The 24,881-nt window shown below is 44.4% G+C and overlaps 1 protein-coding gene across 12 annotated transcripts in view; it reads right to left on the bottom strand.

Annotated features, from left to right (window-relative positions):
- UROS (uroporphyrinogen III synthase) overlaps positions 1-24,881 on the bottom strand; it is a 1,119,872-nt gene that overhangs the window by 906,408 nt on the left and 188,583 nt on the right. For all 12 annotated transcript variants that reach the window (XM_069611496.1, XM_069611501.1, XM_069611504.1 and 9 more), the window contains exon 2: positions 21,444-21,532. In XM_069611496.1, the coding sequence (XP_069467597.1) occupies positions 21,444-21,506 (63 nt within the window). In that variant the 5' untranslated portion in view covers positions 21,507-21,532. The remainder of the gene's footprint in view (positions 1-21,443; positions 21,533-24,881) is intronic.

The raw sequence follows: 24,881 nt of genomic DNA, 5'->3' as shown, positions 1-24,881 counted from the left end.
ACTTCTCGCGCACCCCTGAATTACACGCACACGATCCCCCAGGCCCGATCGCGTGTGAAACCACCCGCGAGCCCCTGAAATACACGCGCCAAGGCCAATCGCATGTGGAACTTCTCGCGCACCCCTGGAATACACGCACCCAGGCCATTCGCGTGTAATACTTCTCGCGCACTCCTGAAATACACGCACACGCTCCCCCAGGCCAGGTCGCATGTGAAACTTCTCTCGCACGCGTGTTCCCGACACCCGTAATACGCATTCCCCGCTTTGCGTTTGCTGTTTGCCAGTCCGGTAAACTGGTACAGGGTTGGCGCAGCCCTTTGCGATGGTTTTGCGATCTTGGTGGCTTTTCCTTGCGCAAGGGCGTTCTTGGGGGCGTAACTGGCGCTGCTGCAGGGTCGCTGCGCCACTCTGCGCCACGTCTGCTTTTGGAGGTGGGAATCCATGAATATGCTGTGCGCGAAAATTGATTTTATCGCACGCGGCTGGCGCAGACATTCGCACGGGCACGCTGTGCGCCAGCCGCGTGCGACACTTTTGAGAGGAATTACATGAATTGGCCTGCTAGTGTCCTTTAGACCTGCTGTCTCTGCAGGACCATTTCCCTTGGCTGATGCATGACCAGATGTAGACAGTAGGTGTGAAGATGGGGGCTGCAATTAAGGGAGGATGAAACTCCAACTTCAAAGAGCAAACAACTAACTTCAAAAAGACTCATTAAAAAACTCACAGGCTGGCCCAGAGAGACAAATGGCTGGATGAAGCAGATCTCCCATTTGCCGGACATAAATATTTACCATTAATTTAAAATTACTACAATCATTTAGGCCTTTTTCTAAGCAACCATAAATCGTACTGATTACATGTATGTGTTATCTTTTTGGTCATTTCCAGGCGATTGTGGTGGTATAAACATCATCCATCTACAACTCAGGAAACCCTAATGACCAGCTAAAATGTGTTTCTGGCTGGTCTGAAAATGTTCCAAATGTGAGAGTTGGTGTACGGGCGGAAGGTACAATTAGGAATATTGGTAATAAATGACATACTCATAACTGTTATGTTTTTTGTGAAAACGGCAGAAAATTGTCACACGGCCGTGAAAAATGGTGCGGACCTGGCTTTCGTTTTATTTAATTCCCCATGATTAGCTGAATCAGAACATATATATATATATATGAATAATATATTATGGCAGTTGCAAGTAAAATCATGAAGTTTTGTCACATAACTAGATATTTGCTAAAATTTGACATAAGAACGAATGGCAATTGAAAATGGGAATTGCCATATGTCTGCTCCAAACCCCTAAACCAAACCTTACAGGAAGGCTAGATTTGGGAGGAGAGAGAAGGGTAACTGTCCAATCCTAGTTGTGAGAAGGCTAGGAGATTACTCCCCCAAGATTGTAAACTTGATGGTGCCATCACTGCTATATAAGGGGAATGCACTTGAAGGAAGGGACAGAGCTATTGAAATCTACCATCGAAGAGAGCTGATGAAACTTACCATCTGACAGCTGCAAGGAAACACCAGAGGAGATTGTTGAGAGTGCACCAGGGTGGAGCTGTCTATTTCTAGGAAAACCATTTCAAAAGTTACACAACCACACTGCGCATGTTGTGTTGATATGAGGTGAATCAATAGTTAATGGGAATAACACAGCCGACATATGTTTTGACCACAGGTCTCTTAGAGATTTGTTGTTTGGCGATCTGTGAATGACGAGAGAGGCTTGCTCTTCCCGCACTAGCAGAGTTATTATTTAAAGAAATGCAATTCACTCTAACTTCCCAAAAGTGGTGTTAAAAAAGACAGTAAAGCCTGGAAAAAGACCCGTGGTCGAAACACATGTCACCTGTGTTATTCCCATTAAATATTGATTTACTTCATATCAACACTACATGCACAGTGTGGTTGTGTAACTGTGGAAATTGTTGTTACACTGGATACCCTGGGCATAGGGTCCATTTCTGACACAACCACCCGCTGCAGTTACAATTATCCTAGTATTTAATTGTTACCTAACAACCATAGTATTCTTTCTTATTCCCAAAAAGGTCGTAGAACTGACAAGCGCTTTGGGTTTCAGTCTTATGTCACATATGTCTTTAGAATTCTATTTCGAGGAAGGCCTAAAAAAAAAGCTGACTGGATCCAATGGTGGACAGCGGGAGGCCATCCCGGAGAGTGAAGTGACCAGACCCCTGCCCTATCTTTTCAGAGGGTCCTGAAATGAAGCTGGCTTCCCTGAACATTTAACAGAGGATTTATATGTAAGGAGAACTTAGCCGTGGGAAACCAAAAGGTGGGGGAGTCGGCTTGCCTTGAATTGTGGGGGCAGGTCAAAACTGTCAAAACTGTGTAGATCCTTCGACTACTTAACTAAAAAGATTAATTTAATTAATTCCCCGTGTGGTGGAACACTACGGGGTGATTTTTGTTAAAATTCGAAATTAACAAAGCTCACTTCCCAGTGTGTGCTGAAAAACTTTAGCCTATAATTTAATTGGGTAATCATTTTTGTCCTATTGACCCCGACTTCTTTAAGGAAGAGGGGTGTCTTTGTTGTTCAATCAGTCAAATCTCTTTGTCTAACTTTTCCCTAACACAGTGGAGGGTGTTCCAAATACAGAATTCCCGAATCATTCCAATTTTTCTGTCAGACTTCCCCAACCCAGACCATAGTAGGGGTCGGGGGTCTGAAAAACAAACCGCTAAATCACCCTGTGTTTATGTTAAAGCAAAAGTGTGGGTGAAATAATAATTGCCATATGCATTTGCACACATTTGTAAAGAAATAAACTGCTAGCCTTTTAAGCAACGCAGGAAAATCGAAATTTCACAGCACTACATCTTTAGATGTGTTCACGGACCAGCGCTAATTATTTCTTGAAGTGAAATTTGTAGAAAGTAAAGAATTGTAATCTGTGTTCTTTTCAACTCACGTTTGAGATTTATTTATGTTAAGAGAAGTTTATTGTGTTGTGACACGGATAAAGTGGTGTTTGACATTGCAGTGCGAGTTCTCTAACATCTAATCCAAATAAACCTAAATATATTTCCTGTACACCGGCATGGTTCTTGGTTAAATGGTAGCTTAGTGGGAGGAATCCAAGGGGGTATTAGATGAATTGGAGATAGGGCTAAATAAAAATCTGTTAAACAGTTTTTTGCGTGACACCTTGAGTGGGGAGGGAAGTTATTTCCTCGTGTTGAGGGTGGCCTTTCAATGAATCATTACACTTGATGTGGGTTTTGTATGAGGTGCAACTTTAAGCACATTATTTTCACAGTAGATTATAATCTCTTAAAAATATGATTTGAGTTTGTGATTTGCGAATTTGAGCGCTGGATTAAGTGAATTCATCCAATCTATAAATGATTGTGCATCTATTACATACACCCATAGAAAACACACCCCTTTAGTCAGTGGATTGAAACATGTCAGGCTTTATACTTGTCAATTGCAAACCTTGTGTACTAATGAACTGTGTATAATGACACACTACATGACCAACCTTGAACAATTACCTATGTATTGCAAATATCATCTTTTGTTTGTGGCTGGTGTATCTCTGTACATATTGGTGAAATTGGTCCACAATGTATGACTTGTTGTTCACAAAAAACTACTTATTGGTGATAAAATATGTGTTTTTCTTTACATTACTGACCCAGAGTCTAACTTGGCGTTTCTCTAAATAGGTTGAATTATTACATATTTGATATTATACTACATTAGTATCACTGTATGCATGTTATCCAGACGAGATTTCCTTCGTGATTGGACATTGTATATCTGCGTCAGTCAGTCTAAAATCATCATCCTAAGTGCCGTTATTCCAGTTGGTGGAGACAAAGCACGTGATAGCAGGGGAGGGTTACGTTCCCCATTAAGCGCCTGCCAGTGAAGCACCTCTTATGTGTTTGAAAGCACTTTCTTCCTGGTGTTTGCTACATCTAGTTTTGGGTTTGTGGTGGAAGTGGTTTTCTAGTACCGTTGTCAGCAGCTTTATAGAAAACATCCAGGGTGGTGAGAACATTTACAGCCAGTCTTCAAAACACAACAAATTAATTGGTGTTCTGGGCGATTCATAATGACCGCATGTATACAATTTTATGTGCACGTGTACCCAAGATTAAAGCCAGCCCGTTTATTTTTCGGATAAAATCTAACTGTTGACAGAAAGGATTGGTACTTCTGCTCACTTTCATTGTATAGCTTTGGGGTTGCGCCTTTAGGGTCCCTAACATCCCCACTGTTATGATAGGTAGGGGCACTTTCAGTTAAGCCATAGTCACATGGCAGCCACAATGCTCAAGGGTCTCTAGAACAAAGTTTCATGTATTTATTTATATAGTGTGTAGCTAGCAGCCCTGAGGGGGCAGCGTGATGCTGAAGAACACAACAACGAACGCAAGTAGGTAAAGTAATTCAGATACAATTATCTCATAAATAGAAACATTTTTAATTGGTTCCTGAATTTTAAAGAATTCTCTATTTCCGGGAGCGCAGGTGGGAGCAAGTCCACATTACTGGGGCCAGTTAAGAAAAGAAATGTCTGCTGCATATGTCTCGGACAATTTTGGGGACCACTAAATTAATGCAAGAAGAATAATTTAGGAAGACAATTAGGAGAACATCCAACTACTGCTATGTTCAGAAGGACTGACTAGTTGAGTGTGAGAGAAAGCTATGTAGGTCATGCACAGTAATTCATTAATTGACTTCTCTTTTATAACACGCTTAATACCGGAGAGAAGTCTCTAAGTGCAGGACCTGTATTGCTCTGCTTTGCCTTGCTTCCAAGACTTGCCCTGAGTTATCGTCCCGGCCCCAGAGTAGCTTCAAATATTTACACTTGAGGACAGGGAGCAGCCCCAGAGCAACAGTCATGGTGTGATATGGCCAAGTTTCAAGAGGATACGAGCAGCAAGATCCTGGATCCACGTTAGTCTCTCTGTGGAACACTGACAGAGCCCAACGTAGGCTGCATTGCAGTAATTAAAAAGGGCATTGTTTTAAATGACATTAAGCTGCCCCGTACATAATTATACCACTTTAAAATTTTGGGAAGTTAGGATGAAGCGATTATCAAATTACAGATCCAAACTGTGGACTAGACTAATGTGAGCCCCTACATTTCCCTTAGACATTAACAAATCACTTTAACACATTTCAAAACATACATAAACTAACACATTCCCTAAAAGTGCAGGAACGCCATCCTACACCCACTGTAGAGCAACCCAGCACCAAGCACCCACTGACTCTCCTTACTACTCCCCCCTCCGTCTTCTTGCATCTCTCTACTGTTTCTCTGATGTCTCGCTCTCCTTCTACCACCTACCTGCACCCTCTAATGTTACAACCTTCTCTCTGATCTTACTACTCCCTCCTACGTCCCTTCTCCACACTGCTACTCTCATCTGCAATACGACTCGCTTCCTCCTGCTACTACTCTCCTTATCCCAGTGCTACTAATTCCCTCCAACTATTCAAGGATATGGTGCCCTGCTCACCCTACCAATATAAAGACGCTCACTATTCTCACATCCCCCTCGCTTCTCTCCTACACCCTCTCTACTATCACTTTGGATCCGGACTGGGTTTTCTTTGTTGTACCTACATGCCTTTTGGGAGTTGTAGTCCTGAAACAGAAAATTGAGCCATTGCCAGAAAATGTACTGGGAGGAAAGGAATTGGGAGAGAAAGAGTGGTACCAGTGGAGACATTTGTGGCACATGGGGGGATTGGGGGTTGGGTCAGCAACTACCCCTCCCTCAAATCCCACTTCCTGAATCTGGCCAGGGCAGGCTTTGGCTTTTCTTCTGGTAAGCATCCTGCCCCAGGCTAAATGGAGTGCCTGTCCTCCCCCTGACAGGGTCATGACCATGACCTTATCACACCACCCAGAAAAAAAATCAATCTGCTAAAACCAATGCTTTGCTCCACAAATGAGCCTTTGTAGCAGTGGTACGCTTCAACATGAAACGTCTAGGAGAAATCTCATTCATGTCAACTAATCTATGGAACCCATTGCCCAAGCAACTCGGTGCAAAGGAAGATCACCAGGTCTTCAGGAAATGAAATCTCTCAAAACCTGACTGTCCACAACACTGACAGTCAAACTAACAAGACATCATACAAAGACCAATTCAATTGGAATGTTCATCCAACTAGACACTCCAAGTTTGGGCTATAAAACACACAGAAAAACCAATAACGGGAACCAGCTTGGACATGCAACTCCTAAAGGACGGACTACTCTGACTCTAGCAACATAATAGCCATCACGAGCTTAATACACAAAGGACTACCACACCAACCTCACAAACCAGGACAAAAATATGAGGACTCTTTTCTTGGAGACCAGACTCAGTCAGCTCATTCTCCTCAACTTCTCACCATCAGACTTAAGAAACCATCATCGCCCGACAATCATCGTGAAATGGAACGCAAGCAGCAAGAAATGACCATCAATACAAATTTAACAGGACCTAGGATTTCAACGCAACTGCAGACTGGAACTCTAACAATTCAGCATAGTGAGCTTAGGGCCCTTGGCGGGTAGCGAGGCATGCAGCTGGATAGGATGCAGAGTAACTCTTTACACCAAATACTCAAACCAACTCAGGAAGATGGCAAAGTTTGTTTACTGTTTTAATATCAATTGTTTTAAACAGGGAGTTACAACGGACATCATTAGACATTGCACAGCATTCTCTCAAAGCATTTAATAAAAAACAACACTTTTATAGTAAAAACCCATCGTACCTGACGTCATACTATGTGGCAAATAAGAAAAACCTACGGGGGTTGTGGTTAGTTCAAGGGGAACATCCAAGTATACGTTCTATAAGGGGTCGGGTTGTGATTGGGTCTCTATAGTCAGGTGAACAACTCATGCCCACCCCTAGTGTAAGTCATCTTTAACAGTTATTAGAAACACAGTTTATCATTGGCTCTCAAACTATAAGGCCCTTCGTTATATGGCCCTCTACAATTGGTTGGCACGCTTGTGCCCTTCTGGAACATTCGGTTCGCTAGCAGCACGTAAGCTCATACCCCAGGTGTCAGTGGGTGGACTGGACTGTACCTCCCCACCCAATTAGCCCAACATCTCTCATCACCCATGCCTTCTGCCATGAAGACTGTCTTTGAACTTGGCCTTGCAATGTATTCTCGTCTCTGGGAATATAGGGCATATTGGCACACGCTTATCATGGTTCCAGAACTCCGTGCCCAACTCTATTTTCATCCTGAGCTCACGTGACAGGAGACCACAATTCGGCCCATTTTGCATCATTTAATTATCTATAATTCATAAACTTGGCACTCATAGTGTTCTTTCTTTGCACCTTAACAAGGGATGAATCAGCGACTCCCGTTCTCTGCCCTTAAGAGTAGATAACCAGTCTTGGCTGCCTTCACTTTTGCCACCAGGCCAGAAAGCCCTTCTTGATTCTTCCATACTCCCAGCTAATTCTCTGCCGTGACACAGCTTTCAGCTCTTCTCTTTATGGGTTTGAACTTACAAAAATTATGACCCTGATGTCCAGCTTCTATATAATGGCGGCTTCGCCTGCAGTCTATTCACTACGTATAGCCAGCTTCTAAGATTACTTGATCTACCTTCGTTGCTGCATCTGTACAGTTATTGAACGATTTGCATTTTCTACAGTGCTCTTCATACGTTCACTTTTCGTTTTGCACATGAAAGTTTACTCAATTCTTTACTTCGCCATCAGTTTCTATAAGGTCCATACATTCTCTTCTTCAGCCATTCTTCTCAGTGTGGCACACTCGTTTCTTGTGACATTACCAACTTCTCTTTCCCTCTTTTTTATATTCCTTCAGGGATCTCCTCCAAGAGATTGTCATCTCTTCGTTGATACATCTGATAGGGTTTCTTAGTGGATACCTTTTCTCGAAGATTCAACGCGGAATAGTCACAACTGCTGGTGTCAAGCATGGCACAATTTCAAGCTGCCAGCATACAGGTAGTAGGGGGGCAGGACTTCCTGCAGGGGCAGTTGGCTGCTCCTCTACACTGCCCCCTCTGGTTGATTAATCAACCACACCTACACCGGTCTCCACATCTTGATACTTGCTCTTGAAGAAGTGCTTCTCCGGAGTTCAGATTTTAATCACTCCCTTCAGGGATCCTGCTGATTTTACATGTTCATCCACACTCCAGGTCATGTAGCTGCACTGTCCATTCGGATTACAATAGACCCATCTTCTTGTGTTTCTTTGGGTACAGGAACTTGGTTCCCTCAGGTGCTATGCTGCTGGCCTTTATGTATTTTTTTGATATCTTCATTTGTCAGCTCATTGGGTCTCAATCCTGATTTCGACATTGATCATGATCTTCATTCCTACTGCCTTCTTCGCTGTCTTCTTGCCCTGTGTAATTATTATTCTGATCACACAGAACCCAAACATCACCATCACCAATACTGCTCCAAGAAACTTGAAGATGTTTACCATCCACTGTGAAACTCATGAGAATATGGACGTGAACCATCCGTCATCTGTGATGTCTTCTGTCTCGTCTTCCATCTTGCTGTGCAGGGTTGTTAACAACGTTATGGCCTCTGCCAAGGTCCCATGATGGCCCAATTTTGGTGCACACTCCTCCATCCATCGCTGTGTTCAAGTCAAAAAAATATCTGTTCTGCAGGGTCATTAGTCTTATGGCCCTCAATTCTTCCCTGATAGCATTAAATCCCTTTATGGTGGTTTTGATGGTCTGCAGAAATTCCCACCTGGTAATCTGTAACTATTTAGCGTTGGCCATCATCTGTATCCCAGGCATAAAGATAACCGTGAATATTAAGGCAGTCTTGCTGAACAACCTGTGCTCATATGAAATAGCATCAAAGGCTTCTATTGATGTTGCTGAGAAATAATTCTGCCTCCTTGTTCGATTGAGATATTCAAGCAATCTTCTTAAATGGGCATCTGCTTTTGGGAATTCACCAATGTTCAGGTCACTCTGAGGAATCACCAACGCTGGAACATGGATGAGCACTAAGGAACACGTCCCTCACAAATCCTTGGGCATCTTCATGTAGGCTCTGGACCCACAAGTTCAATAATGATCCATCAGAATGGCTGTCCCTTCCTTCATGCCTGGTACATCAGAAATTTGGCCACACTGGCAATTATCTCCAACTCGTACCATTATTTCTGAAACATAAGGATGCATCGTTCAGGGGTAGTATCTGCAATGGCCCTCCTTTATCGTTGACCCATGTAAACAATCTTACAGTATTCGGCCATTTATCTTTGCATTCTTTTTCTGCATTTGCCACAACGGCTTCCCACTATCCAGTTAATGCTGTTGCTTTGCATACAACCAGCACATCAGCCCATCATTCATGAGTGAGCACTGTTGCTTTGATTTGAAGTTGACCTCTTACCCAACATTCTCGTATTTCCTTCCCATTCTTATCTTTGCATTGCAGGATCTTGTTTTCTTCAATCTTTATTCTAGCTCCATTCATTCCAGGTTGTTCATATTTTATTATTTCATGCTTTGTTTCTGACTTCTGTTGTCTTCAAATCCTGCAGGTAATTGTCTTTTCTTTGAGATGTCACTTTATTGATCACACCATGGATGCTGTTCTGCCTTGAAACTGTCGTCTTGTCAGGCAAAGTGCAAGCTGTGTCAGGCAATGCGCTTTTTTCACAGATACTTCTATGGCTATGAATATTTCAGAGGTTCCCAAAGCACAAGGTAGCAGGGAACACACGTAACAACCCTCCTTAGATGGTCTCTCTCCCACCTTTTTCTTGGGCTGATACCACATTTTATTACCCAATTGTGCTGTATTATCTAGTTAAGTGTTTATCCCTTCATTATCTTCCTCTGCATTTCTCTTGTGTCTCCCAAATGCAAAGGTTGTGTAATACTCATGAAGCAAGTTAAAAGCAGTTCTCCTAGTGGGGGCTCATAGGGGCCTCTGCTTCAGTGGAAATAAACAAATCAGAAGTAGTTCCTGTAGTGGGGAGGACCAAAGGGACATCTGTCTTTTTTAGACCAATGTAATAGAGAGTGTGAAGCAGGAGAAACAGAAAAACAAAGAGAAACTGTACACTATGCATAAGACCATAGACATCCACCTCTCTCGACAACCTGGTGCTTTGTCATGCTCGTTCATTCCCTAAAATCGTATTTGCCTCATCATTCCTCATTTCTAATATAATCATTTAAGGAAAAAAAAACTTTTTACTCCAGCAATTGCAATATCTCCTGGTGTTGCAGTATATGCTCAATGATTACAATTAACAACCTCCTAATCACAGGCCATTTTTAGGATTCTGTAAAAAACGTTTCTTCTGACAAGAGCAGGATAAGCTTGAAGGATAAAAACAAAAACAACAAATAGCCATGTGTACATCCCCATCGGTCAGCACCATAGGGCTAACCAAATAGATAATCAGTGAGAAAGGAATCTGGGTATTGCTCTTGTTTGCAGTTCTTAACTAGGAGCTGTCGTTTAGGCATAACTTTGACAGATCCATGTGATTTCTAAGGTTCATGTTTTCAAGATTCCTGTGCACTCCCGCTTTAATATCTATAAGGAGTGTCCGAAGGAGTCACAGTCCAAATGCAAAATATGCCTTTAATATCTAGTTGGTTTATCGTCCTTCTCCGTCATTGATCGAGTCTGCATACACTGACATTTTTCTTCTTGTCTTGCTTCTGGATCAGCAACAGTAGGAGGGACGGTCTCGCCGTTGTACAATTTCACGTCGTTCAAATGAAGCCAAGCTTGCATGCCTTGGACTTTTACTGCTGAGGGGGTTATATTTTCAACGACAAAGGGGCCATTGAAACGTGGCTTGTGCTACTTTTGGGTGAAGTTTTTAATCAGAACGGTGTTACCAACAAACTATTTAGGTGCCGATAAAAGTTCAGGAGATTCGGTTGCTGGATTGTCTTCATCTGTGTTCGGAGACCGACCCCTCTGACGTGTGAGTTGTTCTGAAATGACAGAGATGCTAGAGGGCATACATGTCAAATATTTGTGCAGTTCATCACCTAATAATTTCGCTGCACTCTGGGCATCACTTCTACTCCTCAATGGAGGTGTAAGAGGCATTCCCATTCGCCTCCATTTCACTAGTTCATGTGGGGTAAGATGGTGGTCCGAACCAGGCTGATTCCTTAGGGCATATAAAGCTGAGTGCAGGCAATATAGCCATCCCTACTTCAAAGTTAGCTTGATTTTGGCAATCCTTTATTCAAGGAGGCCATTGAGTCTTTCCCATGTCCCGTTTGCTTGCAGGTGATAAGCAGAAGAAAACTTGTGTTTAATACTCAGTAATAGTCCTATCTGTTTGAACACTTCATTAACAAAATGTGGCCCATTATCGGATCTCAGCACTTCACACACACCCCATCTTGGAAAGATTTCATGTACTAAAGTGGCATCAGGGTGTGTACAGAGACCGGCCTAGACCCACCTAGAGAAGGGACACAACACCACTATCGGATCACGTGTATCCATTACACACTTGCAGCATATCAACATAATAAATATGTAAATGCTGAAAAGGACCATTCGGTCGAGGTACTACTCCTATAATCTTTCTCAGTGTATAACCAGCCGTAAACCTTAGACACGATGCAATTCAATACGAAGAATGCAACATGTTCTAACGAATTTGGAATAAACCAGTCTTCTGCAATCGTTGCAGCAAGATTTTCCCTAGTGATATGCGCGGGGTAATGCAGCTGTTCAAGTGCTACTTTTAACAATGCTACTGGCATCACCGGCTTTCCAGTCCTATACTGTTGCCATAATGCTTCTATGGAGGCTAAAGAACACCCCCTTTGTTTCCATAACTCCTGCTCTCCTGCAGTGCACTCACTTGAATCTCCATTAATTGGGTCTTTGGCACATTTTTAAACCCTTTTTGCATTACCATAATCGTGACTTCTTTCTCTTTGACAGTTGGAGTGTCGAAACTTGAGCTATCTGGGGAATACGCAACCCTTTTGGCTTCTGCGTCTTCATTTCCACAAGAAATAAAATCTGTTTGCTTAGTGTGTGCGGAGCATTTAATGACCACTATGCCTACTGGGAGTTGCAGTACTTTAATAAGCCTGTCCAATAAGGATGTGAGTTGCACTGGAGTGCTGTCCGCTCAGAGGTAGCCCCTCCTTTTCCAATGTGCTAGTCCTGCGTGTACGGTTGACGTCACATAGTTGGAGTCACTGAACACCGTCACTTCCTGCCCTTTGTGTTTCTCGAGCGCGACAATGAGCACTACCAATTCTGCCGCTTCCGCTGAACAGTGAGGCGGTAGCCTGGCAATCTATGCCTCACTACATCTGCGCCAGAATGCACCATAATTGAATATCCCCCACTTGCTGCTGTATTATTCTTGCAATTGTTGTATTACGTCCTTTGTGTATATGGATTTTTTCTTCTGCTCTGACATATGTGTTTGTTGTAAACCTCTGCCAACAAAAATAAAAGTAAAAAAAAATGCCTTTCTCCACTAATCTGATACATTTTTGAAGAACCATCAATAAAGAGAATTTCCTCTCGTGGCAAAGCATTTTCTTTCACACAAGGTATATCATCATAAAATTCAACATAATTTGCACAGTCATGCATATGATCGCCTTCCGTTACTGGCTCAGCTACAAATGTGGCAGGATTCACTATTTTACATCTGACAATTTTGATCGTTGGGTTAAAAATCATTACTTCATAGGCTGAAGCTCTCTGAGATGTCAATGTACCTTTGGGTTTCTCTAAAATCTCCAACAGGGCATGCTCCACAAAGAGTCAGAGCAGCCCATGACAATACTTGTAAACTTCTCAATTGCGAAAGTGGCGGCTGCCAATGACTGTTTGCAGGGAAAGTGTCCTTTCATAACTGGGTCTAGAATCCCACTGTAATACGCTAGAGACTTGTACCCCAATGTAGTCCTATGTGTAAGCTCCATCATGACTGTTCCATTTGTGTGCAAAAAGAAATTCCTCAGCATAATTGACAAATTGCTTTCTTCAATTCGTCAAACCCTTCCTCCATCTCCTCAGTCCATTCTATTTTTTCCTTGTTCACCTGTGGTTTCTTTAAAACCTGCAAAAGGGGTCTTGCATATGAACTGTAATAAAACACCCAGGCTCTAACATAATTGCATAGTCCCAGAAATTGTTGCATCTGTTTTACTGTGTGCGGTTTTGCCTTTTTCATAATCGCCTCAGCTCTTTCATGTGTCACTTTTTTCCCTCATGTGAAATCAAAATTCCTATGTATAACACCTCTTCTTGACAATATTGTAGCTTCTCCTTGTCTACCTTGTATCTTTTGTCTGCTAAGATAGTCATCAACTGAATCAAGTCCTGCCTGCATTCATCTTCTGTAGTGCTACAAATTAAAATGTCATCTACGTATTGTATTACTGCACTTTTCAAATCAACATTGCCTAGGACCATCAGGAGGACCCTGTTAAGTATTGATGGAAATTCACAGTACCCTTGAGGCAGCTTAGTTTGTTTCAGTCAAATTTGGCGGAACGTAAATGAAATCAAGTCTTGCGAGTCCTTGTGCAATGGGATTTAGAGAAACGCATTTTCCAAATCAATCACAGTGAAATATCGTGCTTCCACTGGGATACTGCATAGTATTGTTGCCGGGTTAGGAACTAGAGGAAACTTTCCATCTGCAATCTGGTTAATCGGTCTCATGTCTTCTATGAATCTCCACGGCCCTCCCTTTGATTTTTTGATAGGATAAACCGCAGTGTTTCACGATGATTCTGATGGCACCAGAATACCTTGTTTCATCAGTGCTGAAATGGTCTTGGATACACCCTTATTAGCCATTGGGACATAGGGTACTGTCTTGCTCGAGGTAAAATCGCTCCTGGCTTCAGCTTTATTTTAACTTCCCCTATTCCCTCTATTAATCCTACGTCATACGGGCCGGTAGTCCGTAGGACGCAGGGCACCTTCTCCAAGTCCTCTTAAGAAAATGCTGGACGCTGCCGCATTATTGCCATTCGCTGTAGGAATTCCCTTTTCTCTATTCTTAGCCAGTATGTTATGCTCATAAAGAACACTACTTCATCGCCTGTTGGGTCTTCTCTAAACATATCATCATCAGTAATGTCAGTCAACCTGTACCCTTCTTAGAGAGCGATTACTGTCCTCCATGGTCTACCCTCATCATCCTTTCCTTTGAGCATCGGCATTTCCCTTCGTACTATGGCTGCTTCTAACTCTAGAGGTATAGTCTGTCCCCCTCATCGTCCATAGGTATCTGTGGTCTCAACGAGAATTTGTCAGGTATCCTCACAGTCTTCCCAACAAAACCAGGTAGCAATGTTAGTAGAATGCTCAACCCATAAAGAAAAACGTCTGGCTCTACTGGAACGCCTCGCAGAGCCATTTGCCCTGTGAATGCCAGTATGAATTCGCCCACATGTAAGTAGTGTATTCCGGGAGTGGAACACACTATTCCCTCGTCAGTAAATTAAATCATGTTAAGTTTTGTCATCAAATCTCTTCCTAAAATGATAACTAGTGTTTGTCGTGAATATAATGATGGAACAGACATGTCACACTCTCCTATAGAGACTGGTAATTTATCAGTAAAAGGAACTCAATTGATAGCTCCAGAGAACCCTTGAGCATTCATGGCAATTCCTGACATTGGATATTTTTCCTCTCGTTTACATGAACAAGTAGCCCCAGTGTCTACTAGAAAGGAAAAAGATTTGCCTCCTATCGTAACATCAATCCTCGATTCTTCTTGGGGGTCTGGTGTCACCGACAGTACTGACAAATCAAGTCGCCCTGTGAGCGGTCCTATTCTGGGTACATGCATGCCCACGTACCTGTGATAAGATTTCCCCCTACCACAGTGGCACCTCCTATTCTAGGTGTTAGTAATTGTCCCGTGTTTGCATACTGTTGTGTCTGCATGGGGGTGTGTTGTGACTGCCCTTGCGGTGGATTCATTTGTACTTGATCTGGTTGCTGTGTCTGTTGCATTTGCGGTTCTTGTGTCTAATACACGGTCTGATCTTACGCAAACCCTTCCCTAGTTTGTGTGCTATATGGTGGAGGATAAGCTGTCCCCCCTTCTGAGAATTGGCCATTCTGTACATTCCCTTGACTCCCACATACATGTGCAATGTGCCCTGTCATCCCGCAAGTCCAGCGTACAGGGGGAGGCCGCCTGACTAGTCCTCCTTGGTAGAATCCTCCTTGCACATTCTGTCTCTCATTCTACGCATTTTGAAACCCACCTTGATTGTTTTGGAATCCACCCTTTCCTCTATAGCCCATACCGCTGCCTAGTGTCAAGAACCCATTCCCACTTGGTCCATCAGGCATTGATTATTTGCCTGCGATGCACCCACTGCTTGCTGCATTCCCAATCCTTCTCCGCTTGTCAATACCACCCATTCCATGGCAAATGTTAACTATTTTGTCTGAACCAATTTGGCTTCCTCAATTTGCCTAGCCTCTTTCTTGTTGTTTTTATTCTGCAATAGTAGACAGTGATGCACTATCGTCAATTGTATCTCAGCCCACGGCTTCACTTCCAATTCTCTCCCACTTGTTTCTTCATTTGCTTCTGTACTTGCTCGGGCAACCCCTCCCCCCCCCCGACATAAAATGTGGTAAAACAATGCCACTGTTTTTTCCCACGCCTCACATGTTTCAAGTTGCCAATGCTCTTGAATGTCCTGCAATAGGGTCTTCATCTTCCTTCATCTTATGTGTCATAATTGCATCCATATCAGATGTGTTGGGATATTGCACCCCAAGAGCCCTCCAAACATCTGCTCTGCAATTCCTGAATGGTGCTCCATTGTGCGCTGTGTTTTGTGCTGTCACACTTGAACTGCCTGCTCTCATCCATATGTCATCAGCTTTTTCCCCAAGAATAGCTGCCAGGAGACCCTTAATGTCCCCTGTGGCCAGTGTGTTTCCTCCTGTCATTTGTTCTAGTTCTATCTCATATATCCATTTCCCAGCGCCCGAAGTCAAACTCTGGAGCTTACACCTTAAATGATGCTTATCCATCAGCGGCTATAGAATATACTATAGTCTCGTTAACCTTTTTTCCAATAAGGGAAACTGCGTAAACCCTAACCCACAGTCGGCTCCCATCGTCTGTCTATCCATGGCAGGGACAATTGTCCCTCTCTGTCTCCTTACTGGTAGCGATCTTAACCTGCTCACATGGCAGTGATTCCCTTTTTTCGCTACACGATAGTCCTCCGGGATGCTCTGGATATGCTATGGGATCTGGCGTCCTATCCTTAGGTTGCTCTAGATCAGACCATCTTACTTCTTTGTCCATATGCAAGCTTCCCTCGGGGGCACACACGCTCCCTCTCCCTTCCCCAAGGAAGGATTCTCTTTCCACATCTGACATATCTAGTCCCCAACTAGTGCGACTCTCATCCCCGTCACCCTTATCTAAGATCAGCCTGCTTAAGGATAAGATGTTATGCCTGAGGCTAAATGGATTTTCTTCTTTGCTTCGTGATTGAAATAATAGGGAATGGTCTTCCTTCCCTCGGCTTCCAGATTTGCTACCTTCCTTTAATTCTTGATAGACTTTATCGATCCTGTCTCCGATACTTCCTATATCAAAGTTTTCTTCTTCTAATGCTACTCTAGATGCCCCTGACTCTGCTCCTTTTAACGGAAGAAACTTCTATTCTGTCCCATCGTATTGCTGGGCTTGGCTCTACTGGTTCCTTACAAACAAGGCTAATATCAAGGTCCCACTGTCTCCTTCTTCGTTCTAACTCTTCACCTAATTTTCTATGTTTTCTTGCCTTCCTTCTAATTCTCTCCTCGGCTTGTCTTCGCTCTTCACTACTCACTTCTACTCTCCTCTTCTCTTCATCTCTGTATCCTTTTATCCCTTAATTTCTGGGCTTCCCCTCTTCTCCCTTTCTTTTCTATCCCTATCTTTTATTGCTCTCTGCCTATTATGATACTTTCTTTGCTCCTCTGCCCGCTCCTATTTTTTCTCTTGTTCCTCCCGATACATCCGCTCTCGTCGCTCCTTGCTCTGTCTTTCATGCTCATCTTCCTTCAACCTCTTTCTAATCTGTTTGTCTTCATCTTCTCTTTGCCTTACTTCGTTGATGCTTTTCCCACCTGGCTTGAGTAATATCTGTCCTCCCATCCATCCGTTCTGCAAGAGCGTTACCTCTTCAGCATTGTCCTTTTCCCCTTTCCATCTATTATTCTCTCTTTCGAATTCTGTCGATGCATTTGATCAATCAGTCTTCTTTTCTTTGTTTTGTATGATCTTAAAGAACTCCTCTTTTCTCTTACTCTCCTCTGGACTATCGTTACTGCTATAGGCGGGCGGTGCGTATATCGGATTACTATACCCCGGCTCCAACAATCGCCGCTCAAGACTCTTACTTTTCCACTTATCTCCGTCTATCGCTGGATTAGTGCCAACCACTTTCCTAGATAGTCTTTTTAGCTCCTTAACTTTGTTTCAATTCCTTCACAACTGTTGTCACTTCAACCCTTTAACTCGACACACAACACAGACAGACTAGTCGACTTAACACATTTACTAAAAATACTCTGCGATTACCCTTTTTCTCCTTGTCCCTACTCAATTATCGTGTCACAGGATTCAAATCATCTCCTTATGTAAAACTGTTCACATGTAACCTAGAGACTCCTACTGGCGTGTGAGATGACTTCTTCTAGACCCCCTTGGGTCAGGTTTTTGGGCACTTCCATCTCTATCTCCACAAAAAATGTCCATTTACTTTTAAATTACCACAACCCTGTCTCCTTAATTTGCCATTCCTCCTCAGTATACTCACCATTCGGTCGTTCTTTGACTCAAGGCCTTCGGTATCGTCTCCTCCTCCGACCGACCACTTTCGCCTTCCGTCCGCAGAGCGCCCGTGGATACCAGGTAGGGATTTCGTCAAAGAGCGACCCTGCCCACCATCTCAGTTTTTCTTGCAAGATTTCTATTCTGCCGTTCTCCACAGGAAACCCAGCGATCTTCCAGCTAGATGGCAGAGGATATCTGATCATCCGAAACTCTGGAGCGAACTGATTGATGGGTCTGAACCATCCTACCACTGCTATCACCTGAGTTTAGAGCCCTTGGCGGGTAGCGCATCATGCAGTTGGATGGGATGCAGAGTAACTCTTTACACCAAATAATCAAACCAACTCAGGAAGATGGCAACTTTTGTTTACTGTTTTATTATCAATTGTCTAAAACAGGGAGTTACATGTACATCAACAGACGTCACACAGCGTTCTCTCGAAGCATTTAATAAAGAATACTTTTATAGTAAAAACTTGTCATACGTGACATCATACTATGTGGCAAATAAGAAAAACCTACGGAGGGTTGTGGTTGGGTCAAGGGGACCATCTAAGTATACTTTCTATAAGGGGGTGGATTGTAATTGGTTCTCTATGGTCAGGTGGACAACTCATGCCCGCCCGTAGTGCAAGTCCTCTTCAACAGTTATTAGAAACACAGTTCATCATTGGCTCTCAAACTAGAAGGCCCTTCCTTATATGGCTCTCTACAATTGGTTGGCACGCTCGTGCCCTTCTGGAACATTCGGTTTGCTAGCAGCACATAAGCTCATACCCCAGGTGTCAGGGGGTGGACTGGACTGTAACTCCCCACCCAATTAGCCCGACATCTCTCATCACCCATGCCTTCTGCCATGAAAACTGTCTTTGAACTTGGCCTTGCAATGTATTCTCGTCTCTGGGAATATAAGGGCATATAGGCACATGCTTATCATAGTTCCAGAACTGTGTGCCCAACTCTATTTTCATCCTGCGCTTCTTCTTCAGCCATTCTTCTCAGTGCGTCACGTTCGTTTCTTGTGATGTCACCAACTTCTCTTTCTCTCTTTTTCATATTCCTTCGGGGATCTCCTCCAAGAGATGGTCATTTCTTTGGGGATACATCTGATAGGTTTTCTTTGTGGACACCTTTTCTCGAAGGTTCGACACGGAATAGTCACAACTGCTGGTGTCAAGCATGGCACAATTTCAGGCTGCCAGCATACAGGTAGTAGGCGGCTGCTCCTCTACAATGGCATTAAAACTCCAATAACAAGGATTCCTCAAAGCCCTAAACCACTTTCCATTCAACTAATCAACTCTTTGGTGGCCAACTAGTCCCTTACACAAAACACACAGACCTCCAGACACATAGCAGCTTTTCCCCTGATAACACCATCCCCACCACATTAACCAATGTGAATCAGCCCAGAACTCACTGGACTGCCCACTACATCTTAACCTCTAACACACACGCTCTAACACACACACACACACACACATACACACACACAGTGACAGCCTCTTCAGACAAGTGGCTCTCCCTGTGTCTAATATATTTTGGGGCTTTCCCCTTCGTATGAACATGTACCATGTGTCATTGCCACAAACCATGCAGAACCATATTGGCACTCAGTACTCAGTTACATCTGCCCTGCACTCACGTACACCACAGTGCAATGATGACTATTATATTTTAGCTAGCACAATGACATACGACATATGACTTATGGTTGCCCTTTTTCCCCCATTGTGTTATTGGTAAGTTTTATTAATCATTACATCAGTGATGTGGCACACACATTTGTCTAATTTGCAGCCAGTGTTTCGATCGGGTGCACACATTTCCAGTTGATACAGAAATTATTTTCGGTAGAAACATGAGTAAGTGAGCTGCAGTTACATAGCGTCTGAAGCAGTGATAGACCCAGAGTGGTCATAGAGAATCTACCCCCTCTGGGCCCCTCAAGTACACACCAGTGCATTCTCCAACTGCCAGATTGGCCGCCGGTTATTTCAATAATATGCTTGCCTTGAACCTCAATGCAGGTAGAGGAGCTAAGATTTGCTATAAAGGCACTGCTTGATCCAGGACAGAGGTGTGGACATTCTGGCCTTCACTCGTGCTGCTGAACTCCGTCACCCCTGCGAGACCAGGCCTTAACCTGCAGTCACCAGAGCCATGGAGTGAGAGGAGAGTGAAGGAAAAAGCACTGCATTTCAAGGTAAAACAAAAAGTGTCCGTAATTGTGGTGTTCCGAATGCTATGCAATGTGTCTGTGTGAATTAGATTGAGTGTGCCTGCATGCATGTGGGGGGATTGAGCGAGTGTGTGTGTGAGATTAGCGAGCGTGTGTTTGTTTAGTGGGCCACATCAGGTGCACACAATGCTTGTTTTTCAGTAGCGTGCGGGAATATTTTGTGGGTACCAACATTAAAGTATTTTACAGTGGTAATACTGGCATATATTCACAGGGTCAAACTGGCATTTATTGTGGACAGGGGCATGACAATCGTGTACTTTACAGAAACAATACTGACTGAATGGGGCACAGCGAGCATGAACACGTGTTTTACAGGGCAATTGTCAGGGATTTAGAAATTGTTATACAATGCTGCTGTGCAGTGGCGTCGTCGGGAATCAAATTTAGGAGGGGCACAGAGGGGGCCAAAGACAAAAGTAGGAGGGGCACAGGCAAAAGTAGGGGGAAAACATATGGTCACTGCTCATCTTAGGTTGGGGGGGCATAAGGGGGAGCAAAGGGATTCACAGGGGGGGCGCCCCCCCCAAACCTCCCCTAGCGACGCCACTGCTGCTGTGTATTGCTGGTGGCGTGCCATCCATCTACTGTATTCATTTCATGTTACCCAGGAGAACGCATTGCACATTTGATTGCTGTTTAACCATGTTCTCTCAAATAAAACGCACCATATTAATCCATTATTTAAAAGAAATGCTCTCGAGGGCACATCCATCGTCGCCCCTCCCCAACCTTGCTTCGGGCTCCTCACTATGCTCACTCACTCACTCCCACTAAATCACAGAAAATATGAACGCACCTCATACGAATACTGACTTTGAATCTTTCATGATCAAGGAAGGGGCCCTCTCAGAATACCATGGACTCCAGGCACCACAGCCTGCCCCTATCACTGGCCTCAAGTATGGAAATACCGCACCTGTACCATGGAAAACTGCTAGTAAATCCTAGGAATGTGTAATCCATTGCTCACATGAATGGTTCCATAAAATGCGACATTTGTACCTATTATTTTCATGACTCTATTGGGGAGAGCCCGCTATATCCATCTGCCAGGTGGGGGATATGGGAAGGGGAGGTTGCAGGCTTATCCCGTTTCTAACCAGGGCAAGATTGTCATCGCACCTGTTTGAAAGTGAACTAATCCGCACAGAGGGCCATCCTAATAATGTAAACTAAATAACAAGCGACTGCATTAAAAGTCAAAGCGGAAACACCTGGACTGAAAACAGTTGCTCTGGTGGCGCGAGGACGTTTGGCAACATTGAACATGCAGCTCACCAATCGCCCTTACTATTGAATTGCCAGTGTGCTGCAGCGGGTTCTCACCTCAATGTACGGGTCCGATCCGGTTTCATTATCCTTGGGGTCCTTCAGTAACAGCACCTTCATTATTTACATGTGGATCCCGGAGACTTCTAAAACAGAAGAAAAGGACACCCCCAATTATATACAGCAAGACGGCTTACGCTCTGCTGGCGCCACAGCCTGCCAGCTCCTGTTGTGAACGCGCAGGGGAGCGAGCCCGGCTCACTTCTTCAGAATGAGTTAGCATTTAGGGAGTAATAGCTGGGTGCTCTCGCCGCCACGGATAAGGCACCCGCTGCCAAGCTGCTGGACTCAGATTAGGACATGAATACAAAAGCAGGACTCTGCCATGATGGCAGCAGCAGAGCTGTGCCGAGCAAGAAGCACAGGACATAGGAACAGTGACGATGACAGATGCACGACTCGCATGTGCAACCCCCTGACAAACGAGATCCTTCCATTAAGACCCAATAACAGGTCTCGGTCAAAAATGATTTCATTGAGCGTGAGCTGGACAGGTATCTCCCCGTCTCCGTGCATGTATTTTCCAGGGCTAGGATTTCATTTAACGAATTATTTCTGGCAGTTGCAGTCCTGCTTATTTTCCACTGACACTCATGGTTTTTCAAAAGAAAGCATAGGATTGGGTAAGTGAGATCCCAGTGACATGGTTTCAGGTGCACAACATAGTCACGTGGCATTCTAAGAGAGAATTTAACTTGAGATGCAGTTCCACATGAAGTCACAAAACACAGAATGCACTCCCAGCTGCAGAGTTTTTTATTCGAGCCAAACAACAAAATCTTTCATTGTGAACACCAGCTTTCCAATCCGAAACTTTTCTTGTCCAAATCATCACCAAGTGCATTAGTCAAACTTATTCAAATGAAGAAAATCAACACTGCAACTCCCAGAAGGCACGGGTTTAGCCAGGAAAAAGCCAGTACCACAAACTTTCTGTTGGCTTGGGGTTATCTGGCAATCCCAGCCCTACCGAGAAAAGCAGTGCATCACACCCTTCTATTCCCTAAAAACAGCAAATACTCCCACCAAAGAAAATGGGAAGTTAAAATACTCCAAACAAAACATAGGAAATAGACACATATGAGCCTGCACCCCTGCTTTCACCCACACAGATTCACAGATAGCACTTATCAGCGGCAGAGGAAGAAGCTCTACTATTCTTACTGCCTAATCTCAAGAGGTAAAAATGTATTTTTTATTTTGTATTAACATGCGCAAAGAAATGCCTATTCAAAAACCATTCCGTTTTAAAGTTAAAAAGTATTATAATCACTTATTGTAGTATCCTGCCATTATAAGGATAGTCACCACTGAAGCAAGAAGCACTCTGAATCCAGGTACGTTCAGATCAGAGCTGCTTTAGTAGTTACAGGGTAAAGTAGAAAGGTTACATAGGAGAGCCGTTAAGTAAAATACTTTCAGTAAGGGCTCCTGTGCGTTACCTAACAGTCCTACCTGGAATCTCCTGATCTCCAGGTTGTACATTCCATAATACATTCAAGAAATGCACTTCTAGATAACACATCTCCCTCTTTTACAAGGGGAAAAAAAACAATCACCAAATCTTAATGTGATGTAAAGCACACAAAACAGAGATCCTGCAACCCGGTTGGACTTCACACACCATCTTTACCCATGCCACACACACTTCAACCACAAGAAAACAAAAACACTTTCTGTCCAAGGTAGGCACACTTGGATCTGGGCCTGACACACCCAATCATACCGGCTTTCTCCATCTCCGATGCAAGAAAACATAAGGCCCAGTTCTTCACATCCTCAATGCCAGAAAAACCAGAAACCCACACAACAATGTTCGCATCCAAATTAGACACCTTTCATCTGGGGCTGCCACCCCCTGATAACGAGCCTGCCACACTCTAGCACATACCAATCCTTAGGGTCAAATAACCAAACCACCGTCAATCAGAAGAACCTGCCTTGCATTAAGGGATAATTAACAGAAATGAAAGGAAAGAAGAGTGAACTCGCAAAACAAAAGACCCCACACAACACTAAACGTGGCTGCGAAGGTGCAGCACATCCGAAGACACACCAACAATAGAGATGCTAAGAAAGTTTTAAGTTACTTACCTGTAACTATTGTTCTCCACCAGGGGTCTGGCATGTATTCACATGCTCATGAATATTCCCCATCGTCAGGCTGGGAATCCCTGGTAAAAGAAAAAACAGTTTCACCGTCACTTTAAAATTGTATTTCTCCTCTAAACCAATCACTGTCCTTTGCGTCATACTGCCCCCATCGAATGACAATCCTCTCCCTAAGCCCCGCCTCTGGCAGCCATCTTCAGATTAGGTAAGCACGTAAAGTGGCAGTATGACCAAGAAGAGCCGCAGAAGGGCTGGAGGGAGGGTTCGCATGTGAATCCATGCCAAACCCATGCTGGAGAACATTAGTTACATCTAAGTAACTTAAACCTTCTCCAGCATGGGGTCTGACATGGATTTACACTTACCCCTGGAAGGGGGCGTGGCTTGATGGCTACGTGAGAGGACGTTCCTTGGAGGAGCTCCCGATGATCCGATCTTGATCCTGGGAAGAAGTGATGGTTATTGGCGGACCTTCGAGCCCACGGTGCATCCAAGGGCGCATGAAAGTGGGGGGCACATGGCGAGTGCCCTCCCCACTAGCGAGACTGCATATCCACGGAACTAGACTTCGAAGAAGGTGGTGGTGGTCGTGCAATGGAAGGGCAGCACCCAAGATGGCCGCCTGTGGACAAAGGGCCATAAATGGTCCGTGGAGCTGAGGAAGACAAAGTTGGTCGGAACGTGGGCGAGCCCAACCAGATAGACGTGTCGCATGCGCCTCTGGCTGAAGGCAAGAACATAAGGGCGAGCCCCCACTGAGGAGGCCCTGGATCGTGGCTGGCTAGCAAAGTGAACCCGGGTTCAGCAGAACCTCGCTGTGAAGGGGCCGGCGAGTGAACCCTGTGAGGTACTCTGCAGCGCTGAAGATACAGCTGGGTGCGTGGGCCCAACCAGCGCAGCAGGATGTCCTCCAAGGTGGTGCGACCCCGGATCAAACAGCCCACGATGGAGGCCTATGCTAGGTCGCCCTCGGGCGCGGAAGGGGGCAAGAGCAAAGACACCCCCGTGGCGGCGATGGACCCACCGGGTACTATCCAGGAGGTGCTGGCAGCAATTGCTGACTTGAAGGTGGCCTGGGAGACGAAGCTGGGCCTGGCCATGAAACAGCTGCAAGAGGGCCTAAACCTTAAGATCGGAGCGGTCCGAGAAGAGGTGAACCTGTTGCGCCAGGACGTGCGAACGATCGCTGAGCGCACTGGGGAACTGGAGAAGGAGTTGGCCCGACCATGGAGGCGTGCAATACTCACGCCAAGGAGCTTCATGCCCTTGTGCAACGAGTGGGCAATTTGGAGGACAGAGCAGGCAGAGGGGCGCGCCAGGCGC

This window comes from Ambystoma mexicanum, chromosome 8 (genome assembly GCF_040938575.1).
Source record: "Ambystoma mexicanum isolate Mex_15411 chromosome 8, UKY_AmexF1_1, whole genome shotgun sequence".
Classification (NCBI taxonomy): Eukaryota; Metazoa; Chordata; class Amphibia; order Caudata; family Ambystomatidae; genus Ambystoma; species Ambystoma mexicanum.
Note: the sequence above shows the minus strand (reverse complement) of the source record. Positions and strands in the feature narration are given on the sequence as shown.